General features: G+C 49.9%; 1 protein-coding gene across 1 annotated transcript in view; it reads right to left on the reverse strand.

Moving 5' to 3' along the window:
• Nucleotides 1-22,169, reverse strand: part of SUGP1 (SURP and G-patch domain containing 1) — a 44,019-nt gene that overhangs the window by 332 nt on the left and 21,518 nt on the right. Inside the window, exons 8-13 of the mRNA XM_024236586.3 lie at nt 19,857-20,212; nt 3,340-3,446; nt 2,367-2,544; nt 1,851-1,957; nt 895-1,040; nt 96-225 (exon numbers count right to left, since the gene is read on the reverse strand). Coding sequence (XP_024092354.1) covers nt 96-225; nt 895-1,040; nt 1,851-1,957; nt 2,367-2,544; nt 3,340-3,446; nt 19,857-20,212 — 1,024 coding nt within the window. The remainder of the gene's footprint in view (nt 1-95; nt 226-894; nt 1,041-1,850; nt 1,958-2,366; nt 2,545-3,339; nt 3,447-19,856; nt 20,213-22,169) is intronic.

Raw genomic sequence — 22,169 nt, forward strand, 5'->3', positions numbered from 1 at the left:
GAGACCCAGCCTGGCTGGACTGAGGAAGGAAGGGAGCCTTCTGTTCCCACCACCATCCTCTCCTGAGCAAAGGTGGCCCAGCCGGGCATGCGTACCAGGGGGTTGGGCCGGAAGCGGTAGGCCAGCATCATCCTCTTGCGGAACGCCTCATACTCGTCGTCCTCCTTGGAGAGCTCTGCTGGCCGGTCAATGCCGAAGCCGGCGCCGTCCACTGTGGTGGTGCCCCTACAGGGAGAAGAGGATGTGAGCAGGGGGCTGGGCCAGTGCCAGTGAGAAGGGGCCTGGGGCCAGAACTCTGGCCAGGGAGGCTGGGCACAGCTGGGCTCTCGGCAGCACCCCCTGGGGGTGCAGGGCTGGGCTGGGACATATCTGCACAGAGAGAAGCTTGAACCTGGTCAAGGAGGGGAGACGCCGGCAGCGGGGGCCTAGGCCCCAGGGTCCCACACAGGAAGGAGTAGCCCACAGTGCAGGTTGTCGCAGCTCTTGGGATGGCAGGATAGTTACTCAAGGACAGCCTTGAAGGGGGCACTCCGGGCCAGGGTCACACCTGGGAGACCTCCTGCCCATCTCTGGGACTGGTTTCGCACTCATGGGGAATTCAAATAAGACCCTTCACAAGGCAGACAGGGCCTGACCCATCTGTACCCTCACCCACCCCACCTGGCCTGGAGATACTCATGAGGGGACAGAAGGAGGCCCTGGGACTGGGGAGGACCCAGCCTGTATGGCCTCCTGCACTGCAGGCCTGTGCCTGACAAGGGGTGTGCAGTGGGGTGCTGTGATCATTTTGCCACAAGAGAAAAGCAATGACATAAAGGGGTGGGAATGGGGAGGTGGCAGGGGAGCCACAGACCCCAAGTTCATGGCCATGCCCTCCCACAGGGCCACACTCACTTGTTCACCGGGTTCTTGATGCCCTGGCCCTCCGAGCCCAGCCCCTCGCCCTCCTTCCAGCCCATCTTCATCAGCATCTGGTAGCCAATGTTCTCCACAGTCAGCTTGAACTCCTTGTACTCTGAGTAGTCAGGCTCACGGCCCTCCTGCAAGGTGAGGAAGCAGCTGTCACCCACCAGGGCTGGGGCTGTGGTGGCCCCCAAATCCAACCTTCTGCCTTTGGTTTCAATCAGTGCTGGGACCAGCGGCCCATCTGCCTCCCTCTCACCAGATCACACTCCTTGAGAACAAACAGACCAAGCTCCTCCGGCTTCTCAGGGTCCCCGGGGCCTTAATGCCAAACTGTGCACCCCTGGTGGCCAAGTCAAAAGGGCAAGAGGATGAGTTACACAGGCCTTATCCACCTGAGATAAAGCAATGGTTCGCTGGCAAAGAGAAGCCCTGTGTTCATGTCCTGAGAGCGATTTGTTGTACAAGGTACTAATAAGAGATGGACAACGAGGTTACCACCTCGCTAATGAGGTTATCAGGCCCTGAACAGTTTTATAAAAAAACCTCAAAAAGATAAAGGGGGACATGCCATGTCAGCCCTCTCCCCTCAGGAGCCCAACAGCAGCAGAGGCAGAATGTTAAACTCTGGTTCTGGAGAGGCCAGTCCGTGGGGACTTCTGCCGGAGAAACACTTTGCCTGTAAACTGCACTTAATTGGCTCCACTGGAAGCAGAATTTCCCCCGCAACCCCAGGAAATGTTTCTGAGGCGGCAGCTGAGCTGCTGTTTGCTAATTCCCTACACAGACGGCGCCTGTCATTAACAGATGCCTCCTGCAGCGAAAGGGCCTGGCTCCTGCTGTGATCGAGCGGGTAGCCAGGCTACTTTGGGCGCCTGCAGGGTGAGGCAGGTACAGGAGGGGCTGGCACGTGGCAGAGGCTGGAGCCGGGGCCCCTCCTGGCTCACCTTCAGGGCCTTGAAGGTCTCCATAAACTTTTCCAGCTCATCTGGAGGCAGGAAGTCTCCGATGAAGTGCTTGCCCCGGCCCATCTTTGTCAGCTGCTCGGCCCATTCTGCTCAGAGAAGCAGAAAGGTGAGAAGAGGGAGAAGTAGGAAGGAGGGGAGCAGGCCTGGTGGCTCCCAGGGCACAGGCTCAGTGGGAGCCTGGGGCCCCCAGGGAAGGAGGCAGCTGGGCCATGACCCCAGCCCGAGCCTCTGCCCAGCGAGGCAGCCCAGCATTCAGTGAACCCTGTGCAGCTCTTCACCCTCACGATGTCAGGACCGCTCCTTTTCACCACGGAGAAAACTAGGCCCCAGAGAGACTGAGCCTCTCACTCCAGGCCTCACAGCCACAGGAGGCAGGCTAGGGGCTGAACCAGGATGGCAGCTCAAGACCACGTGTGGCGCATCCAGGTAACCTTCCAGGGCAGGTGAGGGGGGCCACACCCAGCCCAGCCGGGCCCACCCCACTGCCCCGCGTACCCCTGGTCTTGTCCATCTCCATGCGCCGCAGCTGGTGCTCCCAGGTGCCCAGCTCGCTGTCCACCTCCTCGTCGCTGTCATAGCCGTGCTGGTGCTGCTGCACCGCCTTCTCCCACAGCAGCTGCATGTCCTGCATAGCCCGCTTGTGCTGCATGATCATGTCGTACATCTGCTGCATCTGCAGGGCACACTCGCCAGTGAGCCAGGGCACGGCGCCGTGGCCTGCCGGAGCCCCGCCCCTGCTCCCCGCCTCCAGTGCTGGGCGTGCCCCCGCCGGAACCTGGCTCATCTGGACCCCTGGGCAGGACTGGAGCAAGGACTCTAGCAAGTACTGAGTACTGCCCTGGGTTCTCTAAATCCCGGTGTGGAGCACGGAGGACCTCTTGGCCACTGAATGAGGGTAACTCAGGGTCCTGACCCCTGGGAGGGTCGAGGGTGATGTGACGGGGCTGCGGGCCTGGAGGAGGGGTCAGGGTGAGCTGACCCCAGGGACTGACAGGCAGGCACCCGCAGCTCCCCAGGGGAGCCAACACTGACACTGCCCAACTCCAACTGGGAGGCCCTAAGTCCCTCACGGTGCCCTGTGCTGACCAGGATGGTCCTGCACTAGACACGACAGAGGACTGCGGACAGAGAACATCAACATAGACTATCCCATGGGAACCAGCCCTGGAGCACGGCAAGAAGCAGCCACAAAGCTCAGGCCAGAATCACAGACCACTGGGGCCGCCCCAAGGGCCAGCAGTCTCCCAGACAGCCTGAGAGGCCACTCAGGTGCAGTAGGGGGTGGCATGCCACCTACTGGGGCAGGGGGACCTGCCTGCCTGGAAGCCTCCCCGCTGGGCATGGGTTCCACCTGAACACAGGAGCTTGGCGAAGCACATGAACCCCTGTGACCGCTGCACCCAGGGGTAAAGGACAACATTCTATGGGCACCGACCATGTCCCCGTCCCCTTGTCCCCGCAGTCTTACCTCCTGCTGCTCCTTCAGCTGCTTCTTCTGGGCGTCCGACAGCTCTGTGACGCCCACTAGACCCACAGGCTTCCCCTTCTCGTAGCCGAGCCCCTTGAGATCCTGAACTGGAAACCAAAGACACAGGGTAGTCAGAGCCTGACAGGTGCACCTCAATCTTGCCCTTGCGCTGGGGTGTGCTGTGAGTCTCACGCCTTCATGACACTCCAGTCACACGGGGCCCTCACATCATTACTGTCAGTGCCATGTGGTACGTGACGGCCTCGGGTTCCCGCTGTATGCTGCCAAGTGCACCCCCACGTCTTATGTCCTTATGATCTCTCCAGCCAGGCTCTACACACCACCACATTGCAGATGTGGACACCAAGAATCAGAGGTTCCGGGACTCACTCAGGGTCACACGGCTAATGAGTGACAGGGCAGGAATTTGCAGAGCCAGAGACAAGAGAGCTGAGACGGCATGTGGGCAGCATGCATGGGCGCACTCACAAACGGGCTCTCAGAAGGCAGCCCCGTTGCTAACAGACACCAGGTGTAAGCGCACACAGATTCAGAGTCTGGCGTAAGACTCAGCTGTGCGACTCCCTTAGCTCCTTCAGGGGAGGCAGCCAACCATCCTCAGAGCAGCTGACATTTAATTTGGCATCAGCTGTGGAACTTGGCAGGCTCCAGTAACACTGACACATAGAAAGATGCTGCAACAGCCCCATCCGGGCGGCAGAAACCACCACCCCGCGGGCGGTGCGGTGCTTCCCAGGGGAGAAGGTGAGCAGAGGGGTGCAGCTGGCCCTCTGGGAAGGGAAAAGACTTGGGTCCTTCCAGCTCACCAACACTCGGGCTTTGCCGCTAAGAATGGCCCACATTTGCACTCTTAGTCCTTCCTTGGTTTACAGGGCACTGAGGGATGTGGGGGAACCTTGTGGGGGAGACGCAGGAGCCGAAGTCTGAGCATCTGGTTGATTGCCTTAGAGCATGCCCACAGTCCCTTTCCCCCAGGCCCACTCCACCACATGAGCGGGCGGGTGAGGGCTGCCATGCTCCCTGAGGACATGGATCAGTGGGACTTGAACCTAGGCCTCAGATTTTGGAGCCTGTTCTGTCCAGCTAAGCCACAGGGCGGCTTCTTTACCTGCTGGGTGTCTCAGAGCTGGGGTGTGTGTGGGTTGAAGCACCCAGATCTAAGCACTAGGGTTCGGCACTTGAGTGACAAACCAATCCTAGGTACCCTCCACCCTGGCTGCAGTTGCTGGCTACGGCCCTGGTAAGCATAAGAATCTTTATTCAGTAGCTTTTCTCCTTGACCTAGAATCTCTGAGGCCCTTGGGGCCAGGGAGGCACCGAGAAAGCAACCGTCCCTGAGTTGGACGAGCAGGTCCAAGAGGCTGGCCACCTGACCTGGGAAGGCTGCTGCCTTCCCTTTTGGGGTCCTGTCTTCATCTTGCAAACACAGGTGATGGCGCCACACAACAGGGCACGTCGGACTCCTCCATGCACCTGTGTGTCGAGCGCCAGTGAAGGTGGAGTGAGGGGGTGATGTTTCTGCTCACAGTGCAGGCTGCATAGCTGCATAGTGAGGCACCATATGACATGAGATAGTGGGTGTCAGTCACTGCTTATCATCTGCAGAATGCAATGACAAGAGACCACCCCGCAACCCTTGTAGGTTTGGTAAGAAAATGAGAGACCAGGCCATAGGCTGGCCCTCCCCGAAATTGCTGCTAAGAAGGGAGAGTGAAAAGGTGATTGTGCAAAACTGTGGTAAGTATTGTGCTTATCGTTGTCTGTCTCTTGAACTTTCTTTCTTTCATTTTTCCCGAGATGGAGTCTTGCTCTGTCGCTCAGGCTGGAGTGCAGTGGTGCGATCTTGGCTCACTGCAACCTCCGCCTCCCAGGATCGAGCAATTCTCCTGCCTCAGCCTCCCAAGTAGCTGGGACTACAGGCACGTGGCACCACATCCAGCTAATTTTTGTATTTTTAGTAGAGACGGAGTTTCACCATATTAGTTAGGCTGGTCTTGAACTCCTGACCTCAGGCGATCCGTCCGCCTTGGCCTCCCAAAGTGCTGGGATTACAGGCGTGAGCCACCACACTCGGCCTCCTGAACTTTCTATGACAAGAAAGAATCCAAGTGCTGGCCGAGAGTGGTGGCTCATGCCTGTAATCCCAGCACTTTGGGAGACTGAGGTGGGAGGATGGCTTGAGCCCAGGAGTTTGAGACTAGCCTAGGCAACATAGCAAGACCCCATCTCTATTTATGTTAAAAAAAAAAAAAAAAAAAGAGAGACTCAATTCAGACCCAAAGACACAAATACAGTCAGGAATCACTTCATGGAGGGGACCATTCTGGAAATGCATCATTAGGCGCTGTTGCCAATGTGTGAGCATCACAGACTGTACCTCCACAAACCTCGATGCTACCGCCTACTGCACACCTACACTAGATATTACAGTTGACCTTGAACTACATGGGTTTGAACTACACAGGTCCACTTAATATGCTGATTTTTTTCAATGAATAAATTGAAAAAATTTTTGGAGATCTGCAACAATTCGAAAAAAGTCAGATGAACCACGTAGCCTAGAAATACTGAAAAAAAAATCAAGAAAAAGTTAGGTGTGGCTGGGCACGGTGGCTCACGCCTGTAATCCCAGAACTTTGGGAGGCCAAGGTGGGCGGATCACGAGGTCAGAAGATCGAGACCATCCTGGCTAACACAGTGAAACCCCGTCTCTACTAAAAATACAAAAAATTAGCCAGGCGTGGTGGCGGGCGCCTGTTGTCCCAGCTACTCGGGAGGCTGAGGCAGGAGAATGGCGTGAACCCAGGAGGCGGAGCTTGCAGTGAGCCGAGATCGCGCTACTACACTCCAGCCTGGGCGACAAGGGAGACTCCATCTCAAAAAAAAAAAAAAAAAGTTAGGAGTGTCAATGAATGTATAAGATATATGTAGATGCTAGTCTGTTTTATCACGTACTACCATAAAACATATACACTTTACAAAAAGTTAAACTTTATCAAAACTTATGCACACAGACTATACATAATGTGTTTTGCAGTCAAGAGAAATGTAAACAAACGTAAAGATGGTAGATTAAATCTTTTTTTTTTTTTTGGATATGGAGTCTTGCTCTGTCACCCACGCTGGAGTGTAATGGCACAATCTCGGCTCACTGCAACCTCCACCTCCCGGGTTCAAACAAATTATCCTGCCTCAGCCTCCCGAGTAGTTGGGACTACAGGCACCTGCCATCATGCCCAGCTAGTTTTGTTGTTGTTGTTGTTGTTGTTGTTTCCTTTTTTTGAGACAGAGTCTCACTCTGTCATCCAGGCTGGAATGCAGTGGTACGACTTCGGCTCACTGCAACCTCCGCCTCCTGGGTTCAAGAGATTCTCCTGCCTCAGCCTCCCGAGTAGCTGGGACTACAGGTGGCACGCCACTACACCCAGCTAATTTTTGTATTTTTAGTAGAGACAGGTTTCACCATACTGACCAGGCTGGTCTCAAACTCTTGACTTCATTAATCCGCCCGCCTCGGCCTCCAAAAGTGTTGGGATTACAGGCGTGAGCCACCACGTCCGGCCAATTTTGTATTTTTAGTAGAGACAGGGTTTCACCATATTGGCCAGGCTGGTCTCGAACTCCAACCTTGTGATCTGCCCGCCTCGGCCTCCCAAGGTGCTGGGATTACAGGCGTGAGCCACTGCACCCAGCAGATTAAATCTTAACTGCATAACATTAGCTGTAGTGCACACTGTACTACTGTAATCATTTTGTAACCTCCTGTTGCTATTGTAATGAGCTCAAGTGTTGAGAATATCTGCTTAAAACACCACGTGACACTAATCATCTCTGCACGAGCTGTTTGTCCCTTTAGTAAATTGCATATTGCGGTAAAGAGACATCTCTCAGGGTTCTCAAGTATTTTTCAGGTTTAGTGCAATATAGTAAACCTTGCATAACATCATGGGTCCCATAAAAAGTGCCACTAGTCAAGTGCCTGTAGTCCCAGCTACTGGGGAGGCTGAGGCAGGAGAATCACTTGAACCCCAGAAATGGAGGTTGCAGTGAGCCTAGAGTGTGCCATTGCACTCCAACCTGGGCGACAGAGCAAGACTCCATCTCAAAAAAAAGTGCCACTAGTGATGGCGGAAGTGCTCCCAAGAAGCAGAGAAAAGTCAAGACATTACAAGAAAAAGCTGAATTGTTTGATATGTGCCATAGATTGAGGTCTGCAACTGCAGTTGCCCACCATTTCAAGATAAATGAATCCAGCATAAGGACCACTGTTAAAAAAGAGGAGGAAATTCATGAAGCTGTTATTGCAGCTATGTCAACAGGCGTGAAAACCTTGCACTTTCTGTGAAGTAACTTTTTATCTCATTTTGAAAATGCAGTTTTTATGTGTATAGGACTGCTATCAGAATGACACACCTACAGGGTTTAATATGATTTAAGAAAAAAGCAAAGTCACTATATGACAATTTAGAACAAAAGCAAGGCGAAGGAGCGAAAGCTGGAGAATGTAATGGCAGCAAACGATGGTTTGACAGGTTTAGAAAGAGGTTTGGCTTTAAAAAGATGTCAAGATAACAGGAACAACAGCTTCTGCCCACCTAGAGGTGGCAGATGAGTTCCCAGATGCCATTAAGAAAATCATTGAGAAGGAAAGATATGCATGTGCTCAAACAGGTTTTTTGTTTTTTGTTTTTTTTTTGAGATGGAGTCTCGCTCTGTCACCCAGGCCAGACTGCAGTGGTGTGATCTCGGCTCACTGCTGCCTCCTGGGTTCACGCCATTCTCCTGCCTCAGCCTCCCGAGTAGCTGGGACTACAGGCGACCACCACCGCGCCTGACTAATTTTTTGTATTTTTAGTAGAGACGGGGTTTCACTGTGTTAGCCAGGATGGTCTTGATCTCCTGACCTCATGATCCGCCCGCCTCGGCCTCCCAAAGTGCTGGGATTACAGGCGTGAGCTACCACGCCCAGCCTCAAACAGGTTTATTTTGAGATGGAGTCTTGCTCTGTCACCCAGGATGGAGTGCAGTGGAGCAATCCTGGCTCACTGCAACCTCCGCCTCCTGGGTTCAAGTGATTCTCTTGCCTCAGCCTCCCAAGTATCCGGGATTACAGGAGCCTGCCACTACACACAGCTAATTTTTTGTATTTTTAGTAGAGATGGGGTTTCACCATGTTGGCCAGGCTGGTTTCAAACTCCTGACCTCAAGTGATCCACCCACACTGGCCTCCCAAAGTGCTAGGATCACACGCATGAGCCACTGTACCCGGCCTCAAACAGGTTTTTTAATGCAGACACAAGTGCCCTATTGGGGTGGGGGAGCCAAAAAAGACACTAGTAAGGAAGAGGAGCAAATACCAGAATTCATTTATTTATTTCTGTTTGTTTGGAGACAGGTTCTCACTTTTTTGTCCAGGCTGGAGTGCAATGGCGTGAACATGGCTCACTGCAGCCTCAATCTCCCAGGCTCAAGTGAACCTCTCGCCTCAGCCTTCCGAGTAGCTGGGACTACAAGTGAACACCACCACACCCGGCTAATTTTTGTGTTTTTTTGTAGAGACAGGGTTTTCTCATGTTGCCCAGGCTGGTCTCAATTCAGGCCTCAAGCGATCCGCCCACCTCGGCCTCCCAAAGTGCTGGGATTACAGGCATGAGCCACCGTACCCAGCCAAGCACCAGAACTTAAGGCAGGATAACGCTACTGTTTTGTGCAAATGCAGTTGGGTTTATGATTGGGGCTGCCCTTATCTATGAAGCTGCTAATCCCTGAGGCTTAAAGGGAAAAGATAAACACCAGCTGCCCGTCTTCTGGTTATACAACAAGAAGGCCAGGGCAGGACAGCCACGGTGGCTCACGCCTGTAATCCTAACATTTTGAGAGGCCAAGGCAGGAGGTAAAAAGGCCTGGACAACAAAAATTCTTTTTCTAGATTGGTTTGCCCCTGAAATCAGGAAGTACCTTCCTAGTAACTGCTTGTTAAAGTTCTTTTGATATTGGACAATGCCCCTGGCCACCCAGAACTTCATGAGTTTAACACTGAAGGCATCAAAGTGGTCTACTGCATCCAAACAAGGTCTCTACTTCAGCCTCTAGATTGGGGGGTCGTAAAAACCTTCAAGGCTCATTACACACGTACTCTATGGAAAGGATTATCAAAGCTATGGAAGAGAACCTCAGCAGAGCGAATATTATGAAAGTCTGGAAGGGTTACACTACAGAAGAGGCCATCAAGCCTGAAACAATAAATTCCTGCTAGAGAAAACTGTCTTCAGATGTGCATGACTTCATGGGATTTATAACAGAGCCCATGAAGGAAATCATGAAAGAGGTTGTAGAGACAGCAAAAAAGGGTAGAGGGTAAGGGTTTTCAAAAGATAGATCTTGGAGAAATTTAAGAACTAACAAGCTGGACGTGGGTGGCTCATGTCTGTGGTCCCAACTGCTTGGGAGGCTGAGGCGGGGAGATCACTTGAGCCCAGGAGTTTGAGTCCAGCCCGGGCAACATAACAAATCTCGTCTCTATAAAAAAATAAAAATTAAATAAAAATTAAAAAAAAATAGGTCTGGCCGGGTGCAGTGGGTCACGCCTATAATCCCAGCACTTCGGAAGCCCAAGGCAGGTGGATCACCTGAGGTCAGGAGTTCGAGAGCAGCCTGGCTAACGTGGTGAAACCGCATGTCTACTAAAAATACAAAACTAGCTGGCTGTGGTGGGACATGCCTGGGCGACAGTGCGAGACTCTGCCTCCAAAAAAAAGCAAAAAAACAAAAAACAAAAAATAGGCCGGGCAAAGTGGCTCACGCCTGTAATCCCAGTACTTTGGAAGGCTGAGGCAGATGGATCATTTGAGGTCAGGAGTAAGAGACCAGCCTGAGCAACATGGTGAAACCCTGTCTCTACTAAATACAAAAATTAGCCAGGCATGATGGCACACACTTGTAATCCAAGCTGCTCGGGAGACTGAGATGGGAGGATCCCTTGACCCCGGGGCACAGAGGCTGCAGTGAGCCGAGATTGTGCCAATTCACTCCAGCCTGGGTGACAGAGTGATTCCGTGTCTCAAAACATAGGTGAGGAGAGGTGGCTCACACCTGTAATCCCAGCACATTGGGAAGCTTAGATGGGCAGATCACTTGAAGTCAGGAGTTTGAGATCAGCCTGGGCAACATGGTGAAATCCTATCTCTACAAAAAATACAAAAAATTAGCCGGGCATGGTGGTGCATGCCTGTAATCCCAGCTACTTGAGAGTCTGAGGCATGAGAATTGTTTGAACCAGAGGGGCAGAGGCTGCAGTGAGCTGAGATTGCGCCGGACTCCACCCTGGGCAACAGACCAAGACTCCAAATCGAAAAATAATTAATTAATTAAAAATAGAAGAGCTAACAGATACCACACTGGAGAAATTAACAGAAGACAGCTGGATGGAAAAGAGTGCTTCCGAATGAGTGCCAGATGATGAGGAAGAAGCCGGAGAAGCGGCAGCAGCACCAGAAAAGAAAATGACAATCTGGTAGGAGGATTCTCATTATTCGAGACTGTTTCTGACTTCTTTTATGACACGGACCCGAGACATGGGCACTGAAACTAAGCGTAAATGGTAGAAGAAGGAATAATACTGTATATAAACATTTTTAGGGAAATGAAAAAGAAGTCAGGCAGAAATCGTGAGATATTCCCATAAAATTATACAGAGTGCCTGTCTCTCCTTCCACCTCTTCGGCAGCAAGACCAACCCCTACTCTTCTTCCTCCTTAGCTGTTCAACACGACATTGATGAAGATGACCTTTGTGATGATCCATGTCCGCTTCATAAATAGTCAATATATTTTCTCTTCCTCCCTTCTTTTTTTTTTTTTAAAAGAGGCAGGGTCTCCGGAGGCAGAGGTTACAGTGAGCTGAGATCATGCCATTGTACAGCCTGGGCAATAGAGTGAAACTCTGTCTCAAAAATAAATAAATAAATAAATAGGCAGGGTCTGTCTGGATGCTCTGTTTGGACCCTCTGTCATCCAGGCTGGAGTGCAGTGGCACGATCATAGCTCACTGCAGCCTCAAATTCCTGGACTCATGTTCCTCCTGCCTCAGCCTCCTGAGTAGCTAGAGCTATAGGTGCACACCACACAGCCTGGCTAATTTTTCCTATGATTTTCTTAGTAATATTTTCTTTCTTCTAGCTTATTTTATTATAAGAATATAGTACATAATACATATAACATACAAAAAGCATGTTAATCAACTGTTTATGTTACCAATAAGGTTTCTGGTCAACAGCAGGCTATTAGTAGTTAAGTTTTTGGGGAGTCAAAAGTTACATGCAGAGGCTGAGGTGGGCAGACCACTTGAGCTCAGGAGTTTTGAAACCAGCCTGGGCAATGTGGTGAAATCCTGTCTCTACAAAAAATTAAAGAATTAGCAGGGCGTGCTGGTACGGGGCTATAGTCCCAGCTACTTGGGAGGCTAAGGTGGAAGGATAGCTTGAGCTCAAGAGGTTGAGGCTGCAGTGAGCTGTGATTATACCACTGCACTCCAGCCTGGGAAACAGAGTGAGACCCTGCCTCAAAAAAAAAGTTTATATTCAGATTTTCTCTGGTTTTTTTTGTTTTGTTTTGTTTTTGTTTTTTTTTTTTTGTGAGACGGAGTCTTGCTCTGTTACCTGGGCTAGAGTGCAGTGGCGCGATCTCGGCTCACTGCAACCTCCACCTCCCGAGTTCAAGCGATTCTCCTGCCTCAGCCTCCTGAGTAGCTGGGATTACAGGCATGTGCCACCAGGCCCGGCTAATTTTTGTATTTTTAGTAGAGACAGAGTTTCACCATGTTGGTCAGGCTGGTCTTGGACTCCTGACCTTGCGATCTGCCCACCTCAGCCTCCCAAAGTGCTGGGATTACAGGTGTGAGCCACCATACCCGGCCTATATTCAGATTTTCAACTGCACAGGGCTTGCTGTCCCAACCTCCATGTTGTTCAAGGGACAACTGTATACCCTGTTGCTCCCAGGCTACAAACCTGTAAAGTAACACAGTAAGTATTTATGTATCTAAACATAAAAAAGGTACAGTAAAAATACTGTACTATGATCTTATAACAATTTTAATAATGACTACTGTCATATATGCAGTCCATCACTGACCAAAATGTTGTCATACAGGGCCGGGCGTGGTGGCTCACACCTGTAATCCCAGCACTTTGGGAGGCCGAGGCGGGGAGATTACTTGAGGTCAGGAGTTTGAGACCAGCCTAGCCAGCATGGTGAAATCCCATCTCTACTAAAAATACAAAAATTAGCTGGGCGTGGACTGGGCATGGTGGCTCATGCCTGTAATCCTAGCACTTTGGGAGGCTGAGGCAGGCGGATCATCTGAGGTCAGGAGCTCAAGATCAGTCTGGCCAACTTGGTGAAACCTCATCTCTACTAAAACCAAAAAAATTAGCAGGGCGTGGTGGCAGGCGCCTGTAATCCCAGCCAAAGAGACTAGTTGGAGACCCCTAGGAAATTACCCTTCAGTTTCCCGTGGCTCCCAAGTGATGGAGGAAGGCTGAAAGTTCTTATGGGCAAGGAGAGAGGGAAGGAGCAGAAACTGGTTATGGTACATAAATCTATACAAGGAGAACTGGGTGTGCTTGTGTTATTGTTTTTAATGTTTAGATAATCAATGTGCAAACATTCTTGCTAAGTCAGGCACGGTGGCTCACACCTGTAATCCCAGCACTTTGGGAGGCAGAAGCAAGTGGATCATCTGAGGCCAGGAGTGCAAGACCAGCCTGGCCAACATGGCAAAACCCCGTCTCTACTAAAAATATAAAAATTAGCCGGGCGTGGTGGTGGGCACCTATAATCCCAGCTACTCGGGAGGCTGAGGCAGGAGAATCACTTGAACCTGGTAGGCAGAGGTTGCAGTGAGCCAAGATTGTGCCACTGCACTTCAGCCCGGACAAAAGAGCAAGACTCTGTCTCAAAGGGAAAAAACAAAAAACAAAAAAACCTCTTTGCTATACACAGTTTTGTTATTTTTATTTTTAAGGAAACTGTATTTCTGAAAGTAGGGTTTGAAGAGAAGTTTATTATAGATTACTGACAAAGCCAATCTATCAGTTAATACATATAACAATCATTTATTATTATTATTTTTTTTTTAAAGAAAGAGGCTGGGTGTGGTGGCTCACGCCTGTAATCCCAGAATTTTGGGAGGCTGAGGTGGGTGGATCACAAGGTCAGGAGCTCGAGACCAGCCTGGCCAACATGGTGAAACCCCGTCTCTACTAAAAATACAAAAATTAGCTGGGTGTGGGGGCGCCCACCTGTAATCCCAGCTACTCGGGAGGCTGGGGCAGGAGAATCGCTTGAACCCGGGAGGTAGAGATTGCAGTGAGACAAGATCACGCCACTGCACTCCAGCCTGGGTGACAGAGCGAGACTCCATCTCAAAAACAAACAAACAAAAAAAACAAGAAAGAAAGAAGATCTAAAACCAATAACCTAAGTGTACACCTTAGTAAGCTAGAAAAAGAAGATCAAACTAAATCCAAAGCTAACAGAAAGAAGAAAATAGTAAAGTTTAGAGTGGAGATAAGAAAATGAGGACTATAAATACAATGGAGAAAAATCTATGAAACCAAAAGTTGGTTCTTTGAAAAGATCAACAAAAGTGACAAACCTTTTAGTTAAGCTAAGAAAAAAATGAAAGACTCAATTACTAAAATTAGAAATGAAGGAGGGGCTGTAACTAATGACTGAAAATAAGACATAAGTTAAAAGGACTGTAAGAAAATACAATAAACTGTGCCCCAACAAATTAGATAGATGAAGTGAACAAATTCCTAGAAACACAAACCATCAAAACACAAGAAGAAATAGAAAATCTGAATAGACAAGTAAATCAAATCAGGATTCGAAAAAACCTTCCAACAAAAAAAGGCCAAGAGGCTGGGCACGGTGGCTCACGCCTGTAATCCCAGCACTTTGGGAGGCCGAGGCAGGCGGATTACAAGGTCAGGAGTTCAAGACCATCCTGGCTAACACAGTGAAACCCGTCTCTACTAAAAAAAAAAATACAAAAAATTAGCCAGGCGTGGTGGCGGCACCTGTTGTCCCAGCTACTCAGGAGGCTGAGGCAGAAGAATGGCGTGAACCTGGGAGGTGGAGCTTGCAGTGAGCCGAGATCACGCCACTGCACTCCAGCCTGGGCGACAGAGTGAGACTCTGTCACAAAAAAAAAAAAAAAAAAAAAAAAAAAAAAAAAAAAAAAAAGCCAAGAATCAGATAGCTTCACTGGTAAAGCAAACATTTAAAAGAAGAAATAAGCCAGGTGCAGTGATTCATGCCTGTAATCCCAGTGCTTTGGGAGGCTGAGGTGGGCAGATCACTTGAGGTCAAGCATTTAAGACCAGCCTGGCCAACATGGCAAAACCCCATCTCTACTAATAATACAAAAATTAGCCGGGCATGGTGGCAGGTGCCTGTAATCCCAGCTACTCGGGAGGCTGACGTAGGAGAATTGCTTGAACCTGGGAGGTGGAGGTTGCAGGGAGCTGAGATTGCACAACTGCACTCCAGCCAGGGTGACAGAGTGAGACTCTGTCTCAAAAAAAAAAAGAAAGAATACCAATTCTCCCCAAACTCTTCCAAAAAAAAAACAAGAGAGAACATTTCTAAACTTACTCTATGGGACTAGGATTAGCCTGATACCCAAGGCAGACAGAGATACTACAAAGAAAGAAAAATAGGCCGGGTGTGGTGGCTCACGCCTGTAATCCCAGAACTTTAGGAGGCCAATGTGCGCAGATCACTTGAGGCCAGGAGTTCAAGACCAGCCTGGCCAACATGGTGAAACCCTGTCTCTACTAAAAATACAAAAATTAGCTGGGTGTGGTGGTGGAAGAATCACTTGAACCCAGGAGGTGGAGGTTGCAGTGAGCTGAGATCGCGCTACTGCACTCCAGCTTGGGCAGCAAAGAGCAAACTCCATCTCAAAAAAAAAAGAAAAAGAAAAAGAAAAATACAATTGAATATTCCTATGAATACAGATGGAGAAAATCCTCAATAAAATACTAAGAAACCAAATTCAGCAGCTTATGAAAGGATTATACACCATGACCAAGTGGGATTTATCCCTGCAATGCAAGGATGGCTCAACATTTGAAAATCAATCCATGTACTACACCAAATTAACAGAATGAAGGAAAGTAACCACACGATGATTTTATGTATTTATTTACTTTTTTTTTGAGACTCAGTCTCACTCTGTTGCCCAGGCTGGAGTGCAGTTGCTCAATCTCGGCTCACTGCAACCTCTGCCTCCCAGGTTCAAGAGATTCTCCTGCCTCAGCCTCCCAAATAGCTGGGATTACAGGCGTGTGCCACCACACCCAGCTAATTTTTGAATTTTTTTTGGTAGAGATGGGGTTTCACCATGTTGGCCAGGCTGGTCTTGAACTCCTGGCCTCAAGTAATCTGCCCACCTCAGTCTCCCAAAGTGCTGGGATTACAGGCATGAGTCACCGTGCCTGGCCTGTTTTAATTGATGCAGAAAAAGCATCTGACAAAAACTAAAACATTTTCATGATAAAAACACTCAATAAACTAGGAACAGAAGTGAACTTCCAGCCAGGCCGGGTGGCTCACGCCTGTAATCCCAGCACTTTGGGAGGCCAAGGCAGGTGGATCACCTGAGGTCAGGAGTTCGAGACCAGCCTGGCCAACATGGTGAAACCCTGTCTCTACCAAAAACACAAAAATTGGCCAGTCGTGGTGGTGGGCGCATGTAGTCCCAGGTACTAGGGAGGCTGAGGCAGGAGAATTGCTTGAACCCGGAAGGCAGCGGTTGCAGTGAGTGGAGATCACACCACTCCAGCCTGCGCATCAGAGAAAGACTCTGTCTCAAAAAAAAAGAACAAAAAGAAGTGAAGTTCCTCAACACAATAAAGTCCATATATAAAAAACACATAGCTAATATCATACACCTACGCATCATACATTTCAGAGACTGGTAAAAGGCTGAAAGCCTTCCCCCTAAGATCAGCAACAAGACAAGGATACACACTTCCACCATTTCCATTCAATACGGTACTAGAAGTCCTAGCCAGAGGAATTAGGCAGAAAAAGAAATAAGTATCCAAGTTGGAAAAGAACCTGTAAAACTATTTCTGTTTGCAGATAACACAAACTTAAATGTAGAAAACCCTGAAGAATCCACAAACAGACCGGGTGCAGTAGCTCATGCCTGTAATCCCAGAACTTTGGGAGGCCAAGGTGGCAAGATTGTTTGAGGCCAGGAGTTTGAGACCAGCCTGGGCAACATAGTGGGACCTCGTATCGACACAAAAAATGCAAAAATTAGCCAGGCATGGAAGAGCATGTCTGTAGTCCCAGCTACTTGGGAGACTGGGGCAGGAGAATCAATTGAGCCCGGGAGGCCAAGGCTGCAGTGAGCTGTCATCATGCCACTGGACTCCAGCCTGCGTGACAGAGTGAGACCCTGTCTCAAAAGAAAAATAAAAAGAGTAAAGTTGGAAAAATTAACTCAAAATGGACCAAAGACCCTGGGTGCAATGGCTCATGCCTATAATTCCAACACTTTGGGAGGCCAAGGCAGGAGGATTGCTTGAACTCACAAGTTCAAGACCAGCCTGGGCAACATGGTGAAACTCCATCTCTACAAAAAGTACGAAAGTTAGCCAGGTGTGCTGGCATGCACTTGTAGTCCCACCTACTTGGGAGGCTGAGGTGGGAAGATCACTTGAGCTTGGGGAGGTCGAGGCTGCAGTAAGTAGCCGCTGCACTCCAGCCTGGGTGACAGAGACTCAAAAAAAAAAAAAAAACCCAAAATAGGCTAAAGACCTAAATTTAAGAACTAAAGGTACAAAACTCTCAGTAGGAAACACAGGGGCAAATTTTCATGCCCGGATTTGGCAATGGTTCCTTAAAAATGACACCAAAAGCATAAACCACAGAAGAAAAAATAGATAAATTTGACTTCATTAAAATTCCATTTCTAGGGAAGGCTGGATTATAGCAGGCACTGGGAGACCGCACAACTACCTGCCTCCTCCCTGGCACTACCACCCCCTGGAGGGTCTGCCTTCAGTTCAAAAAAAAAAAAAAAAAAATGATACTTTCTGGCCACATTAAAAAAAGAAAGAAAATTTAAAAGTTGTATGCATCAAAAAACGCTATTACTAAAGTGAAAAGACATCCCATGGAATGAGAGAAAGTATTTGCAAATCACATAGCTGACAAGAGTGTTAATATCCAGAATCTATAAAATAGAACTCGTACGACTCAACGACACAAACAAATCAACTTTAAAATGGGAAAAGGTGGCTGGGTGCAGTGGCTCATGCCTGTAAACCCAGGACTCTGAGAGGCTGAGGCAAGAAGATGGCTTGAGCCCAGGAGTTCAAGATCAGCCTGGGTAACACACTGAGACCTTGTTTATATAATAACTGGGCAAGGCTGGGCCCGGTGGCTCACTTGAGGTCAGGAGTTCAACACCAGCCTGGTCAACATGGTGAAATCCTGTCTCTACTATAAAAAAAAAAAAATTAGCTGAGCATGGTGGTATGTGCCTGTAGTCCCAGATACTCAGGAGGCTGAGGCAGGAGAATCGCTTGAACCTGGGAGGTGGGCCGGGAGCCGTGGCTCACGCCTATAATTCCAGCACTTTGGGAGGCCAAGGCAGGCGGATCACGAGGTCAGGAGATCGAGATCATCCTGGCTAACATGGTGAAACCCCCTCTACTAAAAATACAAAAAATTAGCCAGGCGTGGTGGCACACGCCTGTAGTCCCAGCTACTTGGGAGGCGGAGGCAGGAGAATCACTTGAACCTTGGAGGCAGAGGCTGCAGTGAGCTGAGACTGTGCCACTGTACTCCAGCCTGGGCAACACAGTGAGACTCCTTCTCAAAAAAGAAAAAAAAAAAAAAAAAAAGAACCCAGGTGGCGGAGGTTGCAGTGAGCCGAGATTATGCCACTTGCACTGCAGCCTGGGCAACACAGCGAAACTCTGTCTCAAAACAAACAAAAACTGGGCATGGTGGGGCAAGTCTGTGGTCTCAGCTACTCAGGAGGCTGAGGTAGGAGGATTCCTTAAGCCAGGGTGGTAGAGGTTTCAGTGAGCTATGATTGTGCCAGTGTACTCGAACATGGGCGACAGAGACCTCATGTCAAAAACATAAAAGGTGAGGAGAAAAGGACTAAAATAGACATTTCTCCAAAGAAGCTATACATATGGTCAATAAGCATATGAAAATAAGCTCAACAGCACTGGTCATTAGGGAAATGCCAACCCAGACGACGAGATATCACTTCATACCTCCTAGGATGGTTATAATAAAAACATGAGAGTATGGCTCTTGCCTATAATCCCAGCACTTTGGGATTATAGGCAAATCCTCCGAGGCAGGAGGATCGCTTGAGGACAGGAGTTCAAGACCAGCCTCAGCAACATAGTGAAACCCCGTCTCCATGAAACTTTTTTTTTTTTTTTAAAAAGGTGAGGATACAGAAAAAGTGGAACCCTTGTGCACTGCTGGTGGTAATGTAAAATGGTGCAGATGCAGGTTCCTCAAAGTTAAAAGCAGAATTACAGGCCAGGCGTGGTGGCTCATACTTGTAATCACAACACTTTGGGAGGCTGAGGCGGGTGGATCACCTAAGGTCAGGAGTTCGAAACCAGCCTGGCCAACATGGTGAAACCCCATCTCTACGAAAAATACAAAAATTAGCATGGTGGTGGGCACCTGTAATCCCAGCTACTCAGGAGACTGAGGCAGAATCGTTTGAACTCGGGATGCGGAGGTTGCAGTGAGCCAAGAACGCACCACTGCACTCCAGCCTGGGCGACAGAGTGAGACTACGTCTTTTAGAAAAAGAAAAAAAGACCGGGCGCGGTGGCTCACGCCTGTAATCTCAGCACTTTGGGAGGCCAAGGCGGGCAGATCACGAGGTCAGGAGATAGAGACCATCCTGGCTAACACAGTGAAACCCCATCTCTACTAAAAAATACAAAAAATTAGGCAGGCATGGTGGCGGGCACCTGTAGTCCCAGCTACTCGGGAGGCTGAGGCAGGAGAATGGTGTGAACCCAGGAGGCAGAGCTTATGGTGAGCCGAAATCGCACCACTGCACTCCAGCCTGGGCAAGAGAGTGAGACTCTGTCTCAAAAAAAAAAAAAAAAAAAAAAAAGAAAGAAAAAAAAGGCAGAATTGCAATAGGCCCAGCAATTCCACACCTAGGTATACCGACAAGAGAACTGAAAACAATTCAGATAGTCACAGCAGTATTATTCACAACAGCCAAGCAGTGTAAACAACCTAAGAGTTCATTCACAGATGAGTGGATAAGCCAAATGTGGTATGTACACACAGTGGAAGATATGGCCACAGAAGGAATGAAATTCTGATACAAGCTACACAGTGGATGAACCTTGAAGACATTATGCTCAGTGAAAAAAGCCAGACCCTTCCAACACAGGGAGGGGAAGAGGGTCTGCCCACCTGACAGAGGTGAGGGAGAGGCGTCCACGTCCCTCTGCACCAGTTCAGCAGGTGGGAGCTCTACCTTATCCTCTTCAGGCCCCCACCGGCTCTTCCGCTTCCTCTTCACGGTGGCTGCGGAGGCTGGCTTCCCGGGGGCAGCTGCAGCAGGGATGATAGTGGGGGCAGGCGTGGATGAGGCAGGGCAGGTGGTGGCTGGGGGTAAGGACCCTGACAGGGCCTCAGGAGGGGACTTGCGCTTCAGGCTGGGGTCGGGTGCTGTGAGGCTGCCTGTGGAGCTGGCCTTGGCTTTCCGGAACTCCTCCAGCTTCTGTCGGTAGTACTTGTACCCTTGGCTATTGGGCTCGTACAGAAAGCTGCAAAGAGAGTTGGGGGGGTGCAGTGTCAGCTGGGCCCGAGGCCCTGTCCCTGATTCTGGGCAGAAGCAGTTCTGGCCTTGTGTGCCCACGTTGGCTAGGGTCACTTCATGGTCATGTCATAGTCACGGTCTCCACCACGGCCTCCTGGCAGTGACTGCTGGTTCTGGTGGCCCGATGCCCTTCCTTTGAACTGTGAGTCACTCCAATCCTCACCCTGTCTTTATCAGGCACCCATCACACTGTCATTGTTCACCCTGCTACAAACGGAAAGGGCAGGGACCCTCAGACCCTTCCCCAGGGCCTGGGAAAAGTGAGACATTCACACCAAAAAATCTCAGATTGTGGGGAGACACTAGACACGAGACAGGGCAGAGGGACTTGTCTTGATCCCAAGGGCTTCTCAAATGCATCTTTGAGACACTGAACATCAGAATGGACCAAGGAGCTGATTTCTACCCCACGTGGGGGCAGGCAGCCTCAGGGCAGTGTGGCTTCCAGTGAGGCTGGGAGCACAGGTCTTCTCTGTCCCTACCCAGCCTGAGGAGCAGAGCAGGTGGTGCTGGGTTCAGAGCCGTGTTCCGCACCTACTGGCCCCTCTCGGACTGTACACATCCCCAGTCCACAGGACTGTCTTTGGGGTCTATGCCAAAAGGGAGAGTCTTGGCCCAGCTCCACATGGCAGAACACTGGGGGAGAACTGAATGCATGTACAGCCCTGAAAGCATGTTACAGTGCTGAACAAGATGGGGCTGGACCTGCACTTGTGAATCTGGAGGGATGGTCACAGCACCAAGGCATGCAACTAATGTGAATTAAAGGGTCAAGGATGCTGTGAAGTCCTTTTGTGTAAGAGAGAGGCCGGGCGCGGTGGCTCACGCCTGTAATCCCAGCTCTTTGGGAGGCTGAGGTGGGCGGATCACCTGAGGTCAGGAGTTCGAGACCAGCCTGGCCAACATGGTGAAATTCCGTCTGTACTAAAAATAAAAAAATTAGCTGGGTGTGGTGGCACGCACCTGTAGTCCCAACTGCTCGGGAGGCTGAGGCAGGAGAATCACTCGAACCTGGGAGGTGGAGGTTGCAGTGAGCCAAGATTGGGCCACTGCACTACAGCCTGGACCACAGAGTGAGACTCCAACTCAAAAAAATAAGATAAATAGTGAGCAAGCAGCAAGAGACTCCTTAGACAGTTTCTACGTGAGCCTGTGTGTCTACGGCCCTGCTAACATCCGGTACCTCAGGAGGGTGGGACGGAAGGACAGGAGACGGCAGCATCTTCTCTGTAATCCTGGGTCGTGGTACAAGTGTGACCCAGTAAGGGACATTTGTAAAGATTAAGAGGTAAAAGCAACAACTGTTCAGGAGGAAAGGGAACAGTTGGTCAGATTTGGAAAAGACACTTGACAGCCAGGTGAGTTCAGACATGGATTTGAGGCCCAAGCTGGGGAGGTTCACTTGCCAGGGCAAGCAGGCATCGGGGTGTGGGGGCCCCTTCCTGGTCTCAGCTGGTGCTTCACCCTGAGTGTCCTCCAGGATGGCCCAAGGATGCATCACAGTCCCCTGGAGGGTCTGCCCATCTCAGGGAGGGGGTTACAATGGCACCCAATGGTAGACCCCCATGAGGGGGAGAAAGTGGAGCCCCCCAGCACTCCATCTAGAACACGGCTGGGTGCACCACCAAGGCTCCCCTCTGGTGGAACTAATCCGACCCTGAACCCAGGGATAACCACTGTTAAGGTGTTTCCTGCCAGTTTCAGCAAAGATTTATCTTAATAGAGCTGTGATCCTATACATATCCCAGTTTTAAAAAAAAAATTTGCCTGAAGCTGATGACATAAGCCTTTCCTATTAGAACAGTGGAAGCATGTTCACTGACTGGCCTTGCTTCAGTTCCCTCACACTGGGCTGCTAGCTCACATGGGTGCCTTCGGAAGGCGGCGTACTCCACTGGGCAGAT

The sequence above is a fragment of the Pongo abelii genome, chromosome 20 (genome assembly GCF_028885655.2).
Source record: "Pongo abelii isolate AG06213 chromosome 20, NHGRI_mPonAbe1-v2.0_pri, whole genome shotgun sequence".
NCBI lineage: Eukaryota > Metazoa > Chordata > Mammalia > Primates > Hominidae > Pongo > Pongo abelii.